The 18,068-nt window shown below is 43.8% G+C and overlaps 1 protein-coding gene across 1 annotated transcript in view; it reads right to left on the reverse strand.

Annotated features, from left to right (window-relative positions):
* The window catches only part of OTOGL (otogelin like), a 205,429-nt gene that overhangs the window by 113,301 nt on the left and 74,060 nt on the right, over positions 1-18,068 (reverse strand). The window contains exons 26-28 of the mRNA XM_029597118.1: positions 5,811-5,945; positions 3,205-3,351; positions 725-844 (exon numbers count right to left, since the gene is read on the reverse strand). Of these exons, the coding sequence (XP_029452978.1) occupies positions 725-844; positions 3,205-3,351; positions 5,811-5,945 (402 nt within the window). The remainder of the gene's footprint in view (positions 1-724; positions 845-3,204; positions 3,352-5,810; positions 5,946-18,068) is intronic.

Here is an 18,068-nt window from a genome sequence, read left to right on the forward strand (position 1 = left end):
GTTGTAAGGCCAGACATGGCATGGAGACAGCACACGTAACATGGAAGATTACACGTGGGCGTGAGGTGCACACCAGGTCAGGACAGAGAATACAGTCTGGGTTTCATAACAAACAAGTAAATGCTGGCCTGCCCAGATGTGATTCTTGCACTTTGGGTAGATGAGCACACACATTTCCCCACATTCTCCCACATTCAATTCTTATCCAGATGTGTAAAAATGATATTAGTTTGTACACAGTTTACCTGATATTCCCATACGGGTGGATTTTCAAAGGGTTACGCATGTATATTACGCGTGAACCCCCAAAAACCCGCTCCTGCGCGCGCCGAGCCTATTTTGCATAGGTCCAGCGATGCACGCAAGCCCTGGGACGCGTGTTATGTCCTGGGGCTTGAAAAAATGGGCGGGGAGTGGGCGGGGCAGGACCGAGGCCTCCAGCACAGCGGTCTGGCCAGCGGTCTGACGCCAAGCCCTAGGGGAGCCCCGATGCGCGCGCCGACCCCAAATTTTATAACATGCGCGCGGCTGCGCTCGCATATTATAAAATCGGGCGTAGATTTGTGCGCGCCGGGTTGTGCGCACAAATCTACACCCGTGCATAGGTTTAAAAATCTGGCCCATAGTGTTTATACTATATTATGATTCAAAGATTACAAGCTCTAATAAACCATTGTATTATTCAGTTTGCTTACAAGTTATTGAATGTATGCACTGTAATTACCTGTCCCACAGTCCAGCTTTCTCCGAAGACTTGAGCATTTCTCACCTCCATGTTGTTAGACGTGGTCAGGTCATTGGACGTGTATTTGTCAAAATTTCCACACAAACCAGCCAGTATTCCCTAAGGTTTACAGTGAAAAAAAAACAATGAAGCTGGTGGCCAAGGCAAACATGCATGAAAGTCACAAGATTTATTGCACCGATTTAAAATAGAAAGGCTCAAAACTGGTCACAGAAAGATTGCCAAATAAACCACAAAAGGAGATTCCCTCAGCACTTACAAAGGGGGCTTACAAGTGGAATCCTCATCTGCTCATTTCCCGTGTCCTTGTATTCTAAGATTTACACTGTTCACCTAGTTTCTTGATTTTTCTTTTTTTTTGCACTAGGTCAGTAAGATCTCGGTGCGTTTACTGCCAATTAGAGTAACTCTGTTTCATTTGCGCCACACGTACATAGCAATCTTCAAGTATAATCAACCTATGCATTTATTTCTCTGGGGAAAGTGTAAAACATAGGATTTTAATCTTGATAAATCTTTACAAAACAAGAAATGAAACACAAAGGATAAGATGAGAAGAAAGCTTAGTAAATCAGGCCCAAAGGAAGCTAAACGTGAATTTTCTCCTTCATATAGGATAGCTTAGGAAAACTAAATGATAAGAACTTTTAATGCGTTGACCTTAGGAAGAAAGCATAGCCCTCAACAGCTAATCACAAATGTATTAAATTTGTCCAGTAAAAAGTAAACAAAGAATCTAGGGAGAAAATGTATGGAGGGAAAAGTTATCCCAGAACATTTTTTGATATATGAAATTGTTCTTTTAGCTGAGCAAGGCCCAACTAAATGGTTTGTACAATAGATGATAAGCACCTAAATAAAAAACCTGAAAAGCAAGGCTTACGGAAAAAGACATAAAACCATACACTGACAAAATAATCCCACAGGGGATAAAGACTAGAGATGTGAATCGGAACCGGAATCGGTTCGGATTCCGGTTCCGATTCACATGTGGGGTTTTTTCCATCGGGCCGATCGCGGTTTTGTTTATCGGCTGTGCCCAAGCCGATAAACAAAAAACCCACCCCGACCCTTTAAAACTAACCCTTAGCTTCCCCCACCCTCCCGACCCCCCCAAAAACGTTTTACAGGTACCTGGTGGTACAGCGGGGGTCCCTGGAGCGATCTCCCGCTCCCGGGCTGTCGGCTGCCACTATTCAAAATGGCGCCAATGGCCCTTTCCCTTACCATGTGACAGGGTATCCGTGCCATTGGCTGGACCCTGTCACATGGTAGGAGCACTGGATGGCCGGCGCCATCTTGTGCTCCTACCATGTGACAGGGGCTGACCAATGGCACCGGTAGCCCTTGTGATATAGTAAGGGCAAAGGCTATCGGCGCCATTTTGAATACTGGCAGCTGACGGTCCGCATGCAGGAGGTCACTCCCGGACCCCCACTGGACTTTTGGCAAGTCTTGTGGGGGTCAGGAGGGTCCCCCAAGACTTGCCAAAAGCCCCTGGTGGTCCAGCAGGGGTCCGGGAGCGATCTCCTGCACTCGGGCCATCGGCTGCAAGTAATCAAAATGGCACCGATAGCCTTTGCCCTTACTATGTCACAGGAACTACCGGTGCCATTGGTCAGCCCTGTCACATGGTAGGAGCACAAGATGGCATCCGGCCAATGGCACAGATGCCCTGTCACATGGTAAGGGCAAAGGGCCATCGGTGCCATTTTGATTAGTGGCAGCCGACGGCCCGGGAGCTGGAGGACGTCCCGGGAGTGGGAGATCGCTCCAGGGACCCCCACTGGACCACCAGGTACCTGTAAAAAGTTTTTGGGGGCGTCGGGAGGGTGGGGGAAGCTAAGGGGTTAGATTTAAAGGGTCGGGGTGGGTTTAGGGGTTATTTTTGTGTGCCGTTTTTCCCGCCCTCCCCCAAAATGATAAGAGAACCCCCACGATCAATATCGTGGGGTTTTCCTATCGTTTTGGGGGAGCCCCCGATTTCTGACGATTTTGAAAATATCGACGATATTTTCAATCGTCCGAAGCCCGAGTCACATCCCTAATAAAGACGTAAAGAAAGTATTTTGTTAAATATGAAATACAGGTTGGAAAGATTCTGGAAAAAAACATTCAATAAAACGTTGCTATAAATTCTGTCAGCCTACCTTAAATTTAAACTGCAGCAAGTTAGATTTAATTTTCCTGGTCATAAGGTACTAAACAACTAATATAACATTGCATAATTTTGTCAGGTGGTCAAATATCCTCTGTGGAGCAATATATTCTAGTAAAATAATGTTCAAAGCAAATTTCACAGCCTACTGGACTGTATGCATGAGGCTTCTCTCCAAAATCATACACATCCTTGTTCAGTAGCCCAGAAATCTCTGTAGGGACATATGAAATGGATTCCTTTTGCATTCATACATGCAAATACAGCAGCTGACATTTAGTGCAGTCTGATTTGTGCTCACCTTCCACCGTGGTCCAACTTTGACATGAATCGTCGTTTTCTTATCCCATAAAACTGTGATCTCCAGTTCAGGAAAGTGGACCACAGCGTAGAACCCAGCCTTCCAAAGCTGATACTTGGATTTGTTGTCCTGCAGACTTGATATCCTCTGAGGGAAATAAAACAATATTAGTAATTTAGATTTAGCTCTCACCTTATCGCTGGGGGTTTAAGGCGAGTTATGTTCAGGTACTGTAGGTATTTCCCTGTCCCCAAAGGGTTTATAATGTATAAAGCTGCTTACTGAACTGTGTCCTACTAAGCTTTTGTGCCAATATTTGTCACCACATGTGAGCAGCAAAGACAATAGCTGCAGGATGTTGGCTAGTCAGCAAAAAGTGAAGGACATGGGAATGGCCCACATGGGACATATGTGTGGTCTGTGTGAAAAAACAGCTACCAAGAAAATTGCAGATAGTGATAAGAGATGATCGATGTCCTCCTACAAGCCGTGGGGAGATAGTGCAGAAGGAGAACAAACATTTGGTCATGAAAGAGAGAGAATGAATGTTTGGGTGCAGATGGTCTAGGGAAAGGAAGCCAGGCCAGAATGACGCATGTAGAAATGATCAATACTTGGCAAAGGAAATCAGGAAAAAATGCATTTACGCCTTGTAAGATTGTGACATTGGCATGGACTACTAGCCTAGGGTGTCTGGCGATTTGCTGAGCCTATGCTTTTCCTTCCCAGACACTATATTGTGATTGGAAATCATTTATTTACCATAATAAACATTTTATTAAATTTCTAAAATATCTCTGTGTCTTGTGTCTGGTCTATTGGGGCTAAAACCATGCAACAATTTAAGGGCTCATTTACCAATCTGCCTGGGTGATGCATCAAGCTGTGGTAGTGCTCTAAGCATGTTAAATAGTGTATATTGCACGACAGAGCACTATCAAGGCAATATCATATCATGCATAGCCCCGCCCAGGTTGCTTCCCCCTATTACAATCACCTTCTTTGTATGTGATTTACATGCATGAATAATGCAAATGCATACAAATAAGGTCATTAACAGGCTATTTGATGTTAATATTTCATCACAGCCAACTGAGAAAGTGATCAGCCGGAATAAAATAACGCCGCCTTTTCAAAACGCAGTAAATTTGACACAGGAGCCCTAGAACTCTAACACAGGTCCCGAAGCTCCTGTATTACACTTAAAGGGCCTGGAATAAAACAAACAGGGGCCGCAGCTGAAAAAAAAAGATTGAGCAGGGTTCAGGGATGACTGCCGGCTCAATCCGGGACCTCAATTCAAGGTGACCCCGACTTCTCCATTTAAACAGATGTTAAAAATCACGCACAGCATGACAGTGGAAGGTCGGCTCAGTGCCATTTTGAAAAATGGTATTGACCAGGTGGGGTGCTAGGGGGCAACCCATCCCCAACAAGGGACCAACTATTTTCAAAGGTTCAGGAGAAGCAGGGGCCCCTGAACTCTCAGGGAGTTTATTTTACACTTTTGGGGGGAGGGGGAACCATACACTGAGTTTGGGTATCTATTGGGGTAGGGGGGTTACCCCTGAACCTCCAATTACTTTATGTTAAATTTTGGAAGGAGGATGGGGGGGGCCATCGCTGCACATGATTTTTAACTTTTTTTTTTTTTTTACATGGAGGATTTGGGGCCACCTCGAGTGGTGGCTCTAGGTTGAGCTGGGGGTCAGCCCTGACCCCAGATCAATCTTTTTTTTTTTCAGAGGCCAAGTTCCTAAGTGGCCGGCCCTTTAAGGCGATAGTGGTCCCTTCAGGTTGGAGCCATCATTGCACCTAAAGGCCACTAGCCGTGTTCTTTTGTCCCACGGTGTTTGGCTGCAAGACAAAAGAAAACATCATGGAGCTGCAATCTTTTTCGTGGGAGGGACCCCACTATCGTGGTAACACCTCCCGGAAAAAAAAAGGTTGCAGCTTGATGGCTCTAGGCCTGCAATAGGTGTTTACCATGCAGTAAATGGCTTAATGCAGTGATAACAATTCACGGTATTTAAAAAACCACTCATTATTCTCCTCCCAACACTGCGAATATGCTATTGAGCTGATTAGGAGAGCAATGAGCTGATTAGCAAGTAAATGCTAGGCCTTGACATCAGGCCAAGCCTGGTCTTATGCCTTAGCAGTAGGCCAAATCAGTTTTTTGGCCCTCGAAGTCCCAGCCAGGGCTGCCAGGGGCCCTTTTTTTTTTTCGGTTCAAGTTTTTTTCTTCTCTAATGTTTTTTTCAGTTTGGTAAATGAATCGAACCTCAAAAACAAAATATTAAAAGAACCGAATAAAAATGAAAAAAAACAAAAAAAAATCCCCAAAATGAAAATTGCCTATCAGTTCCATGGGTATAAAACTAGGTGGACTACTGAAAATTGCTCCTATGCAAAAAGCAAACAGAACACTCCCCCCTCCCGCCATCGCTTAGAATGGCACAAGCCTAAGCTGAACTGAGGTCTGGTTGGTTGGTACTTGTGAAGCAAGCCCAGCCTCTTGGAATGAAAACCTCTGAGCTGTGATTTGCTCACTAGCACTGCTTGTACTTGATAGCTTGATGTACACGGTGGAGAGGATGACTCACCTGTTTATCAGAAGCATCACTGAAATGTATTTCCATGTCTCCCACAGAGATAATCAGGCTTTTTGAGCAAACGATGTCATTGTCAAAGCACTTCTTGTTCTGGGCGGTTATGGATATATTGGAGTTATCTGTACTCTGAAACATTATTTATGTATTTATTTATTTATGAACTTTTAAGATACCGATATTCGTAGGTCACATCATACCGGTTTACAATCAACTCATGGAGAAAAGAAAAAGAATTACAAATAACAGGGAAGGGGGAAGGGGAGCAGAGGAGGCAAATGGAGAGAGAGAGGGGGCAGGGAGAAAGCAAGAGCGTAAGGAGCGTGAATAGCAGAAGTAGGAGAGAGTGAGATAAAAAGTAAATAGGAACTGTAATAACAGTATTAACATAATCATCACATTTCAATAAATTACATAATCAACATTATGAATCAAAATTTCAATAAATTACATAAGCAACATAATCAAAATTATGAATTTTTGTGAGTATGATTCTTTCTTTTTTTTCTTTTTTTTTAATTTATATTCCACTTTTTCAGACACTTCAAAGCAGATTATTTTCAAGAACTGGAGGGATTTCGCTGTCCCCAGAAGGCTCATAATCTAAGAGCCTGATTTACTAAGGCTTTTTTCCCATTATGTGTCTATGGGAAAAATGCTTAGTAAATCAGGCCTTAAGTTGGTACCTGAGGGAATGAGGGAAAAGTGACTTGCCCAAGGTCACAAGGAGCAGCAATGGGATTCAAACCCCCATTTTCACAGGCCATTGCGCTAACCACCAGGCTACACTTCCACTAAGGATACGTATTCTGTTTTTTGCCACAGCAGAAGACTGGTTAAATATGTCAGTTTTGATGTAAATAATGACAGAAATATGACACTTTAAATAGACATAGCAAATATTTAATATCGGATCTTAGAAGTCAGGGAGAATTTTTATCTTGAGCTATAGGCACAAAAAAATGCCATCATCCCCTTCATGGCCTGACATGGAAAATATCAATGCATCCTTCCATTATAAGAAGGAGGCTGGCAGGTTCCTGGATGTGCCTACTTTTAGCCACAGTAAGACGGCAATGTTCAGCAAGCTGCTCAGCACGCAAGGCAGGCGAAGGCTTTTGCACCCGTGTTGCTTAAACCTGCGTGGATACAAATATGCATTGCCTGCCTACTTTGCCTTTGCTATCTCTGCACACTGACGCAGGTGGGGAAAACTACTCAAGTATATTTGAAAATTCAATGTATGCACACCCTGTAGTTTATTCCCCCAACCCAAATACCCCCCCCCCCCCACACACACACACACACACACTCCCACCCCCTGGAATGCCTACTTTGAAAACAGCTAAATATAGCCACCTAGTGAAATAATGCAGCTATATTTGCAGGAGACAACTGCCAGCTAAATCCTTATGTAGCCATTTAAATCCATTTGAAATTGCCCTCCATATTTTCTAACAAAGACGACGTTGTCATGCACCCCACGAGTCAGCAGTGAAAAGAGACTGAATTTCAGGACATCATCTTTCCTAAAGTGATCTTTTTAGATAACTGGGTAATTGTTTGCCCATGTCAGTTAAGTCTCCAGTGGGTCCAGCTCAAGGAACTGAGCAGAATACTTTGACTGCCACCAGACATAACTACAGATAGGGCAGGCTGTAATTCTTACCTTCTTTAGCAACTTGAAGCTATATTGGGCTTTTTGAAATGCACCAGCAATGTCAGCTGTTAGAAGCAATTTCGTCACTGAGTAGCTCTCGCTTTGTCTTGGGATTATTTTGATATGATGGCTGACCTTCTGTTTCTTTTTTCTTTCCTTTGCTGGGAGTTTGTGGTTAAGTCCAAATTTGGGTTGGTTTCTTTCACCATTCTAGATGAAGTTTGAAATTCCATCCTTTTTGACTTGGATTCCTCCTATTTAAGATCTTACACTGATTTAGGTTTGAACTATGTATTCTAATCGTATGGTATGAAATAATTCTAGTGTACTTCACTTTTTTACTTGTTTTTTTTATTTTGCTGTGTGAGAAATAAGTAAATATTTGTAATAAAATTCATTGGCCTAAGTCTGACAAGTTAAGAATATATATTCAGAAAGAAGGCCTTCTTTGACTCAGCGTTCTCACACCGACCCTGCATTACATGACTGTACAACTGTGCAAACAGGCAGAGTATACATCAGAAGTGCAAGCCTTGTGCGGAGGGAGTTCTTGCCCTGGACTGTACATATTTCTCAAAATGTGCCTTCTGATGCACTGATGAAAAGGATATAACTAACACAGGCATGGGAGGGAGAGGAAAATGGTCAGAAAGAGAGAGAGAGGATCCTCAACGACAGAAGCAACTCAACTGCCCTGTACTACATTATTATCGTTGACACTATTGTCTTTGCTTTACAGTATTTGTGTATTCTGCATTGCTTTCTGGGGCACAACTTAGCACTGATGATAGAGCACTGCTTATCCTGGCATCTGCAACTGTGCTGCATCTGAGTGCAACATGAAGTGTTTTGTGTAGCAGAACCTGTCAGGAAGAGAGACTGCAAGATACCGGCCTTGTGTCTCGGAATGGTAGATCTCGCCAGGAGAGTTGGCCACGGATACTGGCCTTGTGTCTTAGAGTGGCAAATATCGCTGGCAGAGTTGCCTGGGAGATATCAGCCCTTTGTTCCCTTTCCACACCCACACACAGAGTGAACCTGTAACAATCTTCCAATAAATATAATCATGAAAATAAATGAGTTACACTCCCCTGTATGGTTTACCACATGCAGCATGTTTGTCCTCTTGAATGATCGTATGAATGTTAGTCATTCCTTATCAATTCAATACATCAACTTTCAGACTACATATTCAATGTACACATCTAGAATGTCTTTGTATGTCCATTTACCGTGACTCCAGGTTAATCTGTACTGACCCAGGACAATTTCTATGGGGATGATCTGATATGTTTGTAACATTCCCATTGAACCCAGACGTTATCCCTATGATGAGAACAATGTTAAGGATCTCTTAACAGCAAAACGATATGGTTTGAAAACACTATACTATTTGGGGCCAATATTCAGCCGCTGAGCGGCTAGTTAAGTTAGCCAGCTATACCTAACTGGCTAACTTAACCAGGATATTCAGCAGCACAGCAGCACCAGCTATCTAAAAAGTTAGCTGGATAGGTATATCGGCTAACTTTAGACCTGCCTTACAGTGCAGCCTAACCAGCTAACTCTACTCCTACCTGGACCGCCTACCGCCTGCACCAGGAATGCCTTCGAATTATCCAGCTAAATTCTAGCCAAATAAGTCATCTAAAATAGTGGCTAAGCCATTTAGACGGATAACTTTTCAGTTATCGGTCCCTATGTGTTATATTATAAGATGGTAACTTTAAAACAGCCATGTGGGTGTACAAGAACACATGTATGCTAGCTCGCACCCATGGATGCAGCCATTTTATAACATGCGCGTGTATATGCGCTCATCTTATAAAATCAGCTGGACGTGTGCAAATGTGCACGCCATTTTATATAGAAGTGCGCATGTGCCGCTTCTAATGCATAAGTGGGGGGGGGGGATTTTAATATACACACGCACAAAAGCAATTACCACTTAAACCAGTTTGATCCCACTTTGCCCAGTTATAGGATAGGACTTCCTAATCCCCCTAGCTAATTAACCTTCTTTTACCCTACCTGCCCCAATCCTTAAAACCCTACTGACTAGCCTAGTATTTGTTATTTTATTACTTATACGCCGTCCATAGCAGAAGTAAAGATATGCGGTAGGGGACCCCGACTCATGCTTTTGCACGTAAATACCCGCTGGTTTCCATTTAAATTCCAGGAATGCCCATTCCTCACCCAGACCACGCCCATATCCTGCCCCTTTTTTGGACTTTTTCTTTTGTGCGCCTACTGTGAGATATGGGCGTCCATGGGCGCTTCTTAAAGACGCACGTATCTCCCTGATATGGCACATGTAGGACTTTTAAAATCTACCCCTAAATGTCTAAGTTAAAGTAAGGGGGTTGAAGATTATTTCGAAATAACGAGACAACATACTGTACTTCAAGGCTATGGCCATTTTATAAAACACATTTGAAAACCAGATTAAAAATTAGGTGATATTGCCCATCATATTGGAGATGTCAGCTAAGGTGATGTCTCATCTGAGCAGTTTAAAAAGACTGCTGTTGATATTTTTTCTGAGTGATAATTCAAACACGAAACAATTTGGCTAATTTTGCACTTCCAGAAATCTTTTAATTTGCTTGCAAGCTAGGTTAAGCTCCTATTAAAAATAAATTCTCAGTGTAATACCTTAGAAATCAAAACAAAGTTTACTCTTCCAACTATTATTTTAGAAAAAAAAGCTGTACAGTAGTGATATACAAAGAGCTGGATTTTAAGCCAGATTCTCAAAGGTGTGGAAGGTATTTAAGCATAAGCAGCTCTTCTGTGGTGCGCAAGAAGGGATCTAGGGTCTTGCCCTCACAACAGATGGCAGACCTCTTCCATTTAAAACCAAAATACCTCCTGGTGGATTCCTTTGTAGACAACCAAAGGATTTTAGATACCTTTTCAGAGAAAAGGAGGGGATCACATTGCATGCCTATCAACATTTAGAGAAATGCTTTCATCTTTAAACAAAGCAGAGTTGTTTATCTGTAACAGGTGTTCTCCAAGGACAGTAGGATGTCATTCCTCATACATTTGTGACATCATCCAATGTAGCCCTGCATGAAAAACTTATGTCGGTTTCTAGAACTTTGACTGAGCCTCACTGAGCATGCCCTCAGCATGTATTATACCACACACCCATGAGGGGTCCCTTCAGTCTAATACTATAGCAAAAGACAAAGCAAACCATGTAGTGTAAAATCGAGTCCTCCAAGAGGTGGGGGCTCTCATCAGGACTGACATCCTGCTGTCCTCAAAGAACATCTGTTTTAGGTAAGCAACTCTGCTTACTCCGAGAACAAGCAGGATGGCAATCCTCACACATGAGTGACTCGCTAGCTACAGGCGGCCCCCCAACAAAAAAGGGGGGGCATGAGCCCAAACGGCAGAATGTGATACTGAAGGTGCAGGTTTCCCACCACAAACCTGAGATATTTCCATGACTGGGGAATATCTCGATGTGAAGGTAGGCATCCTTTTGAACCAGAAAGCATAGCCAGGCAGGGATCAAAGTGCCCAAGGAAATCATCTTGAACTTCATACTGTTGATACAACTCCAGTATGGCTCTCTGCTCCAGTATTGCTCTCTGCTTTAACAGAAGAGGGGAATGAAAAAAAGGGGAATCAGATTCAGACAGAAACTAACAAGGACACTAAATTTTAAGGTCTGGGAAAACAAATAAGAATGAGGGTAACTCGCTGATGTGGCTGTTACTACCCTTAACCAATAAGCCTGATACTTTTGATGCTACCATTAGCTTGATGGACAGACTGGATAGACCATTTGGTCCTTTTCTGCCGTCATTTCTATGTTTCTATGTGTCTATGTAACTTTTCTCTTTTAATAAACTTGTTCTAGGTTGGGACTGAATCCCTCTATTTTCTTTGGAATCAGGAAGTATCTGGAGTTAAATCCCTGCCCTTTATGCCCTGGTACAATGGACTCTACCACTCTGGCCATTAAGAAGAAGGAGACCTCCAAAAGCAATACCTCCTGATCATTGAGAGCCCCCAAGATGGGCTTGGAGGATGATTTGGCGGGGCACTCAATAGATTTGTACCCTCTGCAAATAATGCTGAGGACCCACTCATCCAAGGTTATACTGGGCCACCGATTTGTGTAGAACCACAGCCTGCCTCTGTCCGGAAGGTCCCTCGACACAGATACTAGGATCTGATTTATGATCTCTGAAGTCCAGTCGAAACCCCATCCCAGGTGTTGGCTGGCATGCCGACTAGGGTTTAAGCACCCTCTGCTGCCTGGGGTGGCTGCGAGGGGCCTGCTGAATATGGGACCAAGAGGGCAGAGGATAGTGTCTCCTCAGACAGAAGAAAGGCTTCCTCTGCTCTGATCTCTGGTACCAGCTAGAGGAGGAGGTTGGATCCAGAGCAGGAGTGGAGAGCTGTTGGAGCATTGCACAAAGATAACGAATCTGTGCTACTGCATCCTTAACCCTATCTCCGAAGAAATGTTCTCTTGTACACAGCATGTCAATACGTTGCACCTGCACTTCTGGACATAGATCAGAGGTGCACAACCAGGCAAGTCTGCATTCCCCTATCCCTATGGCAGAGACTCTCAATGCCACCTTGAAAACATCATAGGTAAACCAGATCCTGTGTTTTCCACACTCTTGGCCCTTGATCACCAGACTGGAGGAAGTCATGCTGCTTATAAGGAAAATGCTCAGCCACCTTCTCCACCTGCTTCAGAATGTTCCACATATTGTCACGGATGTGATCCCTTGGGCTGTGTGCATGGTTGACGCAGCCCAGCAGGTGAACCCGCTAGACCCACGCAGACAGCTGATGGACTCCCCCTTACTCTTGGTTGTGGGGCCTTCCCACAACCAGCCAAACAGTAACCACTTTCTAAGTCCCCTCCCCAGACCTCTCAGTCTAAGCTTCTGTGAAAAGTTCTGATGGAATTCCTTAGGAAGTCAAGGGGCTTATATGTTGGAGACAGGCTCTCACATGTTCTCTTCAGGGCCAAAACCCTTCTATGAGATGAGGTACTGAAGTCATTTCTGAATTCTCTTGGAGTCGAGGATTTCCAGGACTTTATATTCAGTGTCCTCCTCTGATGTTACCTCTGCCAGTTTAGGGGGAGTTTGCGAGGGCCATGAAAGAAGTAGAGTATAAGGAGGGAGATATGAAACACATTGTGAAGCTTGAAGGTCGATGGTAGTTTCACTTGGTAAGCCACTAGACGAATCTGATGACTGATGGGAAAGAGTGGCGAGAACTTGGTGGAGGGGTTCATATGTCATAGATTGTGGGTACTCAGCCATATTAGGTCCCCAGATTTGAAGTGAGATGCTGGGCAGCATCTTTTATCTGCTTGATTTTTATACTTTTTGGCAGCTGATATAAGGAGTTGGCAGGTCTTCTGCCAAAACTTCTCCAGATCTTGGCCTAAGATGTTAGCAGTGGGACATGGGACTGTCACTGAAATAGGCAGTGGTATCCAAGGATGCCTACCAAATACAATATGGAAGGAGGATGATCCCGAGAAGTTTCCAATATGGTTGGAGTAGGGTCACCCAATCATTCTGACATTCAATGACATAGGCTCTCAGAAATCCCTTGAGAGTCTGGTTGGGTCTCTCCATCTGCCCATTGGCTAGAGGACAGCAATAAGATAAGTGTGCAGAGGGGTAATTTGCTCGTACGGTGATTACTACCCTTAGCAGAAGGCATGAAGATTACTATCCTTAACCAATATGCTTTGAAGCTTTTAATGCAACTGCATCCACTATCCACTTAGATGGCAGGGTGAAAAGAAGAATTGGATTCAGACAACAAACTAAGGTCCCGATTTCCATGGTCTGGAATATTGATACATAGACATAAAGGAAAAAGCACAGGACTGCTTCTACGGCCAAGTCCTAAAGGAAACGAAGAAAGCGTGCATGGGGGTTGCGGCGGTTACTACCCTTAACCAATAAGCCTTGATACATTTGAAGCAACTCCAACATTGCTCTCTGCTTCAAATGCAGGGGGAAAAGGAGAATTGGATTAAGACAGCAACCAATGAGAGCCCCAACGTTTACAGTCTGGAGAACTGATAAGCATAGGGGTAACCTGCACAGAGCAGCAGTTACTACCCTTTACAGAAGGCATGAGAGCACTACCCTTAACCAATAAGCATCTCTGCTACAACAGAGACGGGTGGAGGGTGGAGGGAAAGAGGAATTTAGATTCAGAGACAACCAACACGAGTCATGACTTTTTTTTTTACAGTTTGGAGAACTGATGCACAGACATTAGGGAAAAAACACAGGACTGCTTCTAAGACCAAGTCCATAAGCAAAGCACGTCAAGCAGTACTGACTGATTCATGGGGGTAACCTGTACAGCATGGCATATGCTACAATAAGAAGCTTGCTGGACATACTAGATGGACTAGATGGATTTCTGCTGTCATTTCTATGTTTCTATATTATTCTGTGGGCAGTAAGTGGATGAGAATCCCAAGGAAATTCCTAGTTGTTTGCAGAGGCTTCTCCTCTGGCCCTGCCCCCGCCCTGCCCCGTACCGCCTCACCCCGCCCATGCCCCACCCCCTGACCACCCCTTTAGTAAAGCCCCAGGACTTACACGCGTCCTGGGGATTTACGGTGCGTGTAACCTTTTGAAAATCAGGCCCTTTCCTTGTAATGTGCCACAATTTGTTTTCATTCGGTCACACATTACAGCAAAGCAGGGCTGTTAGTGGCTGAGACCCTGCAAAAAGCCGATTGCGAATATTTCCTGGAGGCTGTTTAATGAGCACAGAGGGCATTTCCCACTTCCATCAGCTAAAGGTCTTCAGGGAATTCAATATGAGGCAACAAAGATTAATATTTTTACCTATTTAAATCTGTAATCTGATCTGAGGAGACAACAGTGAAGTATGTATGGATCAAAATGAAAAGTGACCAATTCAGACTGATGTTCCCTGGCAAACAGGTGACTGGCACTTGGCCACAGGCAGATTTTTCCTCCAATAATCACTTCCAGTGTTATCCATCATCACATTAATATAAGTGATTTGGTGAAAATAGCTCACTTAGCTCAGAATAAACTTTTCTTTTGGAGCCAAATCCACTTATTCTTCTGGAGAGCACCTGTCGCTGGGAGATGGTGCATTCAGGGGCCGGGGCTTCGGCTGCGGAATCTGCAAACGTTCCGCAGAAGTGCAGGACGAGAACCGCTGTCTGCACAGGAGCTCTCTAGCAATGCCTCCTACAAAATGATCCGAAATCCTGCAGGAAAGGCAGTTTCTTCTGTCCACACTGTGAGTGGGTCTTCTCTTTCCTCAACGAAAGAATTGTCAGCCCTTTATCCTCTCCCTCGTGCTCCACACTACCTCCTCCTCCTCCACCACCACCACCACTACTACTACTACACTATTTCCAGGTGCTCTGCTGCAGGTTCAGCTTACTTCAAGACAAAACGTGAGGAAAGGACAAGCAAACGCATACAGGCATTCAGTGATTGTTGCCCTGGAGGTGAACAGATCCTGTAGGAATAGGGCCGGAATAAGAAAGCGTCTTCCGTCCATAACATTCTTCTCAAACTTCCCAGTTTCCTAAGCCCTCCCCCCTACACCAATATCTCTCATTAAATCCAAAATCTCAAACACATATCAGAAACAGAGGGAAATGTATTCCTCAGGAATTCATTTTTGCTAGTTTTCTCCAGTCTCTGAATAAGAATGCATAAAATTACCTCAAACAAGTTCCTCTTTGTCCTGCTTTGTCTAACCTTGCCCTGTTTATCTGTCGGATTTGGCATGTCCTTGGGTTACATTACAGCAGTCCTGTTCTAATTAAAACTGCCTCCGATTTTCCCAAGATTAAGCCTTTGGAGATATGCAAGTATCTCTTTCCAAGCGATACAATCCACAGTAGCGCAGGGTGAATTGCTGAGGAGGTATCAAGTCTGCACTTTCAAGAGAGTACTGCTTTCTTTCATGTTGGCATTTTAATGATTGCAAACACGCTGGTGTGTACAAAGATATAAGAAAAATAAGCCGCTTATTTCATCACTGCATGAAGAATGATTCTGAAAAATAAGCAGTGCAGCAACAAGCGTTCTGTCTGTGCTGTTTTGCCATTGTGCTTGTTTGATTTGTTCTTGTATAGATCAAATCATTTTTCACAAGAAGGATATTAAAATGCAATCTAGAGATAATCAGGTAGCTGGGGCAAGGGAGAAAGAAGATGATCTCAAGCTCCCCCTCGAAAAAGCAACTGGAGAGCTTTGCCATCTTATAGGAATTAACAATGTTGACAGACTTCAGATATATTGATACAAGTATAAGTAAACCGTAAGAAAGTCAATATGCAAAGGGATTTGTATGGCAACATGTTTTAGGTTTTCCTTCCTACTAAATGGCTATATTTTATCCGTGTAGGTCATTTCACAGCTGAAATTTAGCAGACTACTTATTTATTTATTTCCAAACATTCGATATTCTGCTTTCTTCCAGGACTGGTCTCAGAGAGGATCACAATCTATTAGAACGGACTGACAGGTACCCCTCATGTTAAAGGGTCATGGGTGGTGGAACTTGAGTCCTTTTCATGAACAGACTGAAGGAAGGTCCAGTTTCTTATGGAAAGCGATGTAGCATGGCTGTTGGCAAATGGGAAGTGGAACTTCGTTCTGGATTTTGGGGGTATAGCAGATAATGGCTCTCAGTCTTGTGCAGGTCAATTTTGCATAAGTCAAAGGGAGGGGAGGCAAGGGCCAGAGGTCTCTAGATGGGATGTAGGGTGTAAGGGGATGCGAGAGATACTCCAGGGCCTTTTTGATCTTGCATTTGAGGCAGGGGATCTTGAATTTTATCCTGCCTTCAACTGGGAGCCAGTATAGTTTGTATATGATTGGCCTTATGTGATCCGATGTCTTGGCGGCACTTACCAAGAGTCTGGCCACTGGGCTTTGCATCAGTTGTAACCATTTCAAGTTAGTCTTGGAGATACCATCCAGTAGGGAGATACAATAATGTAATTGACAGGTGATGAGAGCATGAATAACCAAAGCCAGGTTACGCTGATCACAGTAGCTGCGTAGCTGCCTGATCTGGTGGAAGTGCATAAAGGAGACTCTCACTACTTTGGTGATGTGGGAAATCATCAATAAATTACGGTCAAGTTGGATCCCTAAGTTCAGACCAATTGAGGATGGTGGAGAGATCAGGGGTTAGCCGTGTTGGATCAGCCAGAGAGGTTCAGATTTGGAGGGGGTTAAATTTAAGTTTATGGTTACTGAGCCATTGGGCTACCGCCGAGAGACAGTTGTTGAGCATGGCAATGGGAAAAGCTTGGGAATGGCTCCTATATTGTTGCAAAGTTGGATGTTTGATTGTGATTTTATTTTTTTTAATGATTTTATTTATTTGTATTCTGCTTTTTTGCACTTCAAAGCGGATTACATTCAGGTAATGTAGGCATTTTTCTCTATCCCTAGAGGGCTTACAATGTAAGGGCCTCATTTACTAAGCATTTTTCTCAGACACAGAATGGGAGAAAAGTCTTAGTAAATCAGGCCCTAAGTTTGTACCTGAAGCAATGGAGAGTGACATGGACTTGCCCAAGGTCACAAGGAATATCAGTGGGATTTGATGTCATCAGTGGGATGTCATCAGCAAACAAGTGACAACATTCAGATGCTGGATAAGTAGGACTGGATATTCAGAAGCTGCTAGATTGCCAGATAAGTCAATAGCGGGTCTAAACGTAGGAAGATAAAATGTATCCGGCTCAGTAGAAACTTCTACGTGGATATTCAGCAGCTTTGTCGTGCTGCTAAATATCCTTATAACTTACATGGATAAGTGTTACCTGGCTAAGGGGGTCATTCTCTAATGGGATCGCACGCAAAAAGGAACTGGATTCTCTAAGGTCTGCAACCTTAGAGAATCCAGGCCTAAGTGACTTAGCCATGTAGGCTATGAAATGTTTTACCCTTGACGCTAAAGGTTTGGAAATCGTTACAGATACTGAAGAGAATCTGGAAAAGAACAGAGACCTCAGGAACTCCACAAAAAAGGAGCAGGGCAGAGGCAATCCGGGAGCATTGCTTAAATTTATCCAGCTAGTACTGACTGTCAGCGTTAAGTGGGTTCAGTTACCCAGCTAATTCTGGATGAGAAAAACCCAGTCATAAAGTTAGCCAGATAACTGCCAAACCCCCACCCCAACACACACACACAAATAAGCTACCGAGGTGTGTCTCTCCCCCCCACACCACCACTGATCCCCAGAAATAATCTGTAATAGTGAGCAAAGCGCCTCTCCCCCCTCCCAATCCCCAAAATCATTGAATGTAACAGGTTCTGAATGGGGATTGGTCCTTTCACTGACAGCTGTTCTGAAGGAACCAATCAGCAGCTAGTAAAGTGAATAAATGAATATTAAATATTGGTACAGTTATCTGCTGTCCCAGCATTTACTATTTAAGGCAGTGGGAACAGGACAAGGTCTCTCCTCCTGCTGGTTTGCACTGGCAGTTTTAGGGTTGGGGGTTAATAATGGGAGATTCAGTGTGGGGGGGGGTGGGGTGGATTTGGTGGGTGAGAGGTGG

Source organism: Rhinatrema bivittatum, chromosome 4, assembly GCF_901001135.1.
Source record: "Rhinatrema bivittatum chromosome 4, aRhiBiv1.1, whole genome shotgun sequence".
Taxonomy (NCBI): Eukaryota; Metazoa; Chordata; class Amphibia; order Gymnophiona; family Rhinatrematidae; genus Rhinatrema; species Rhinatrema bivittatum.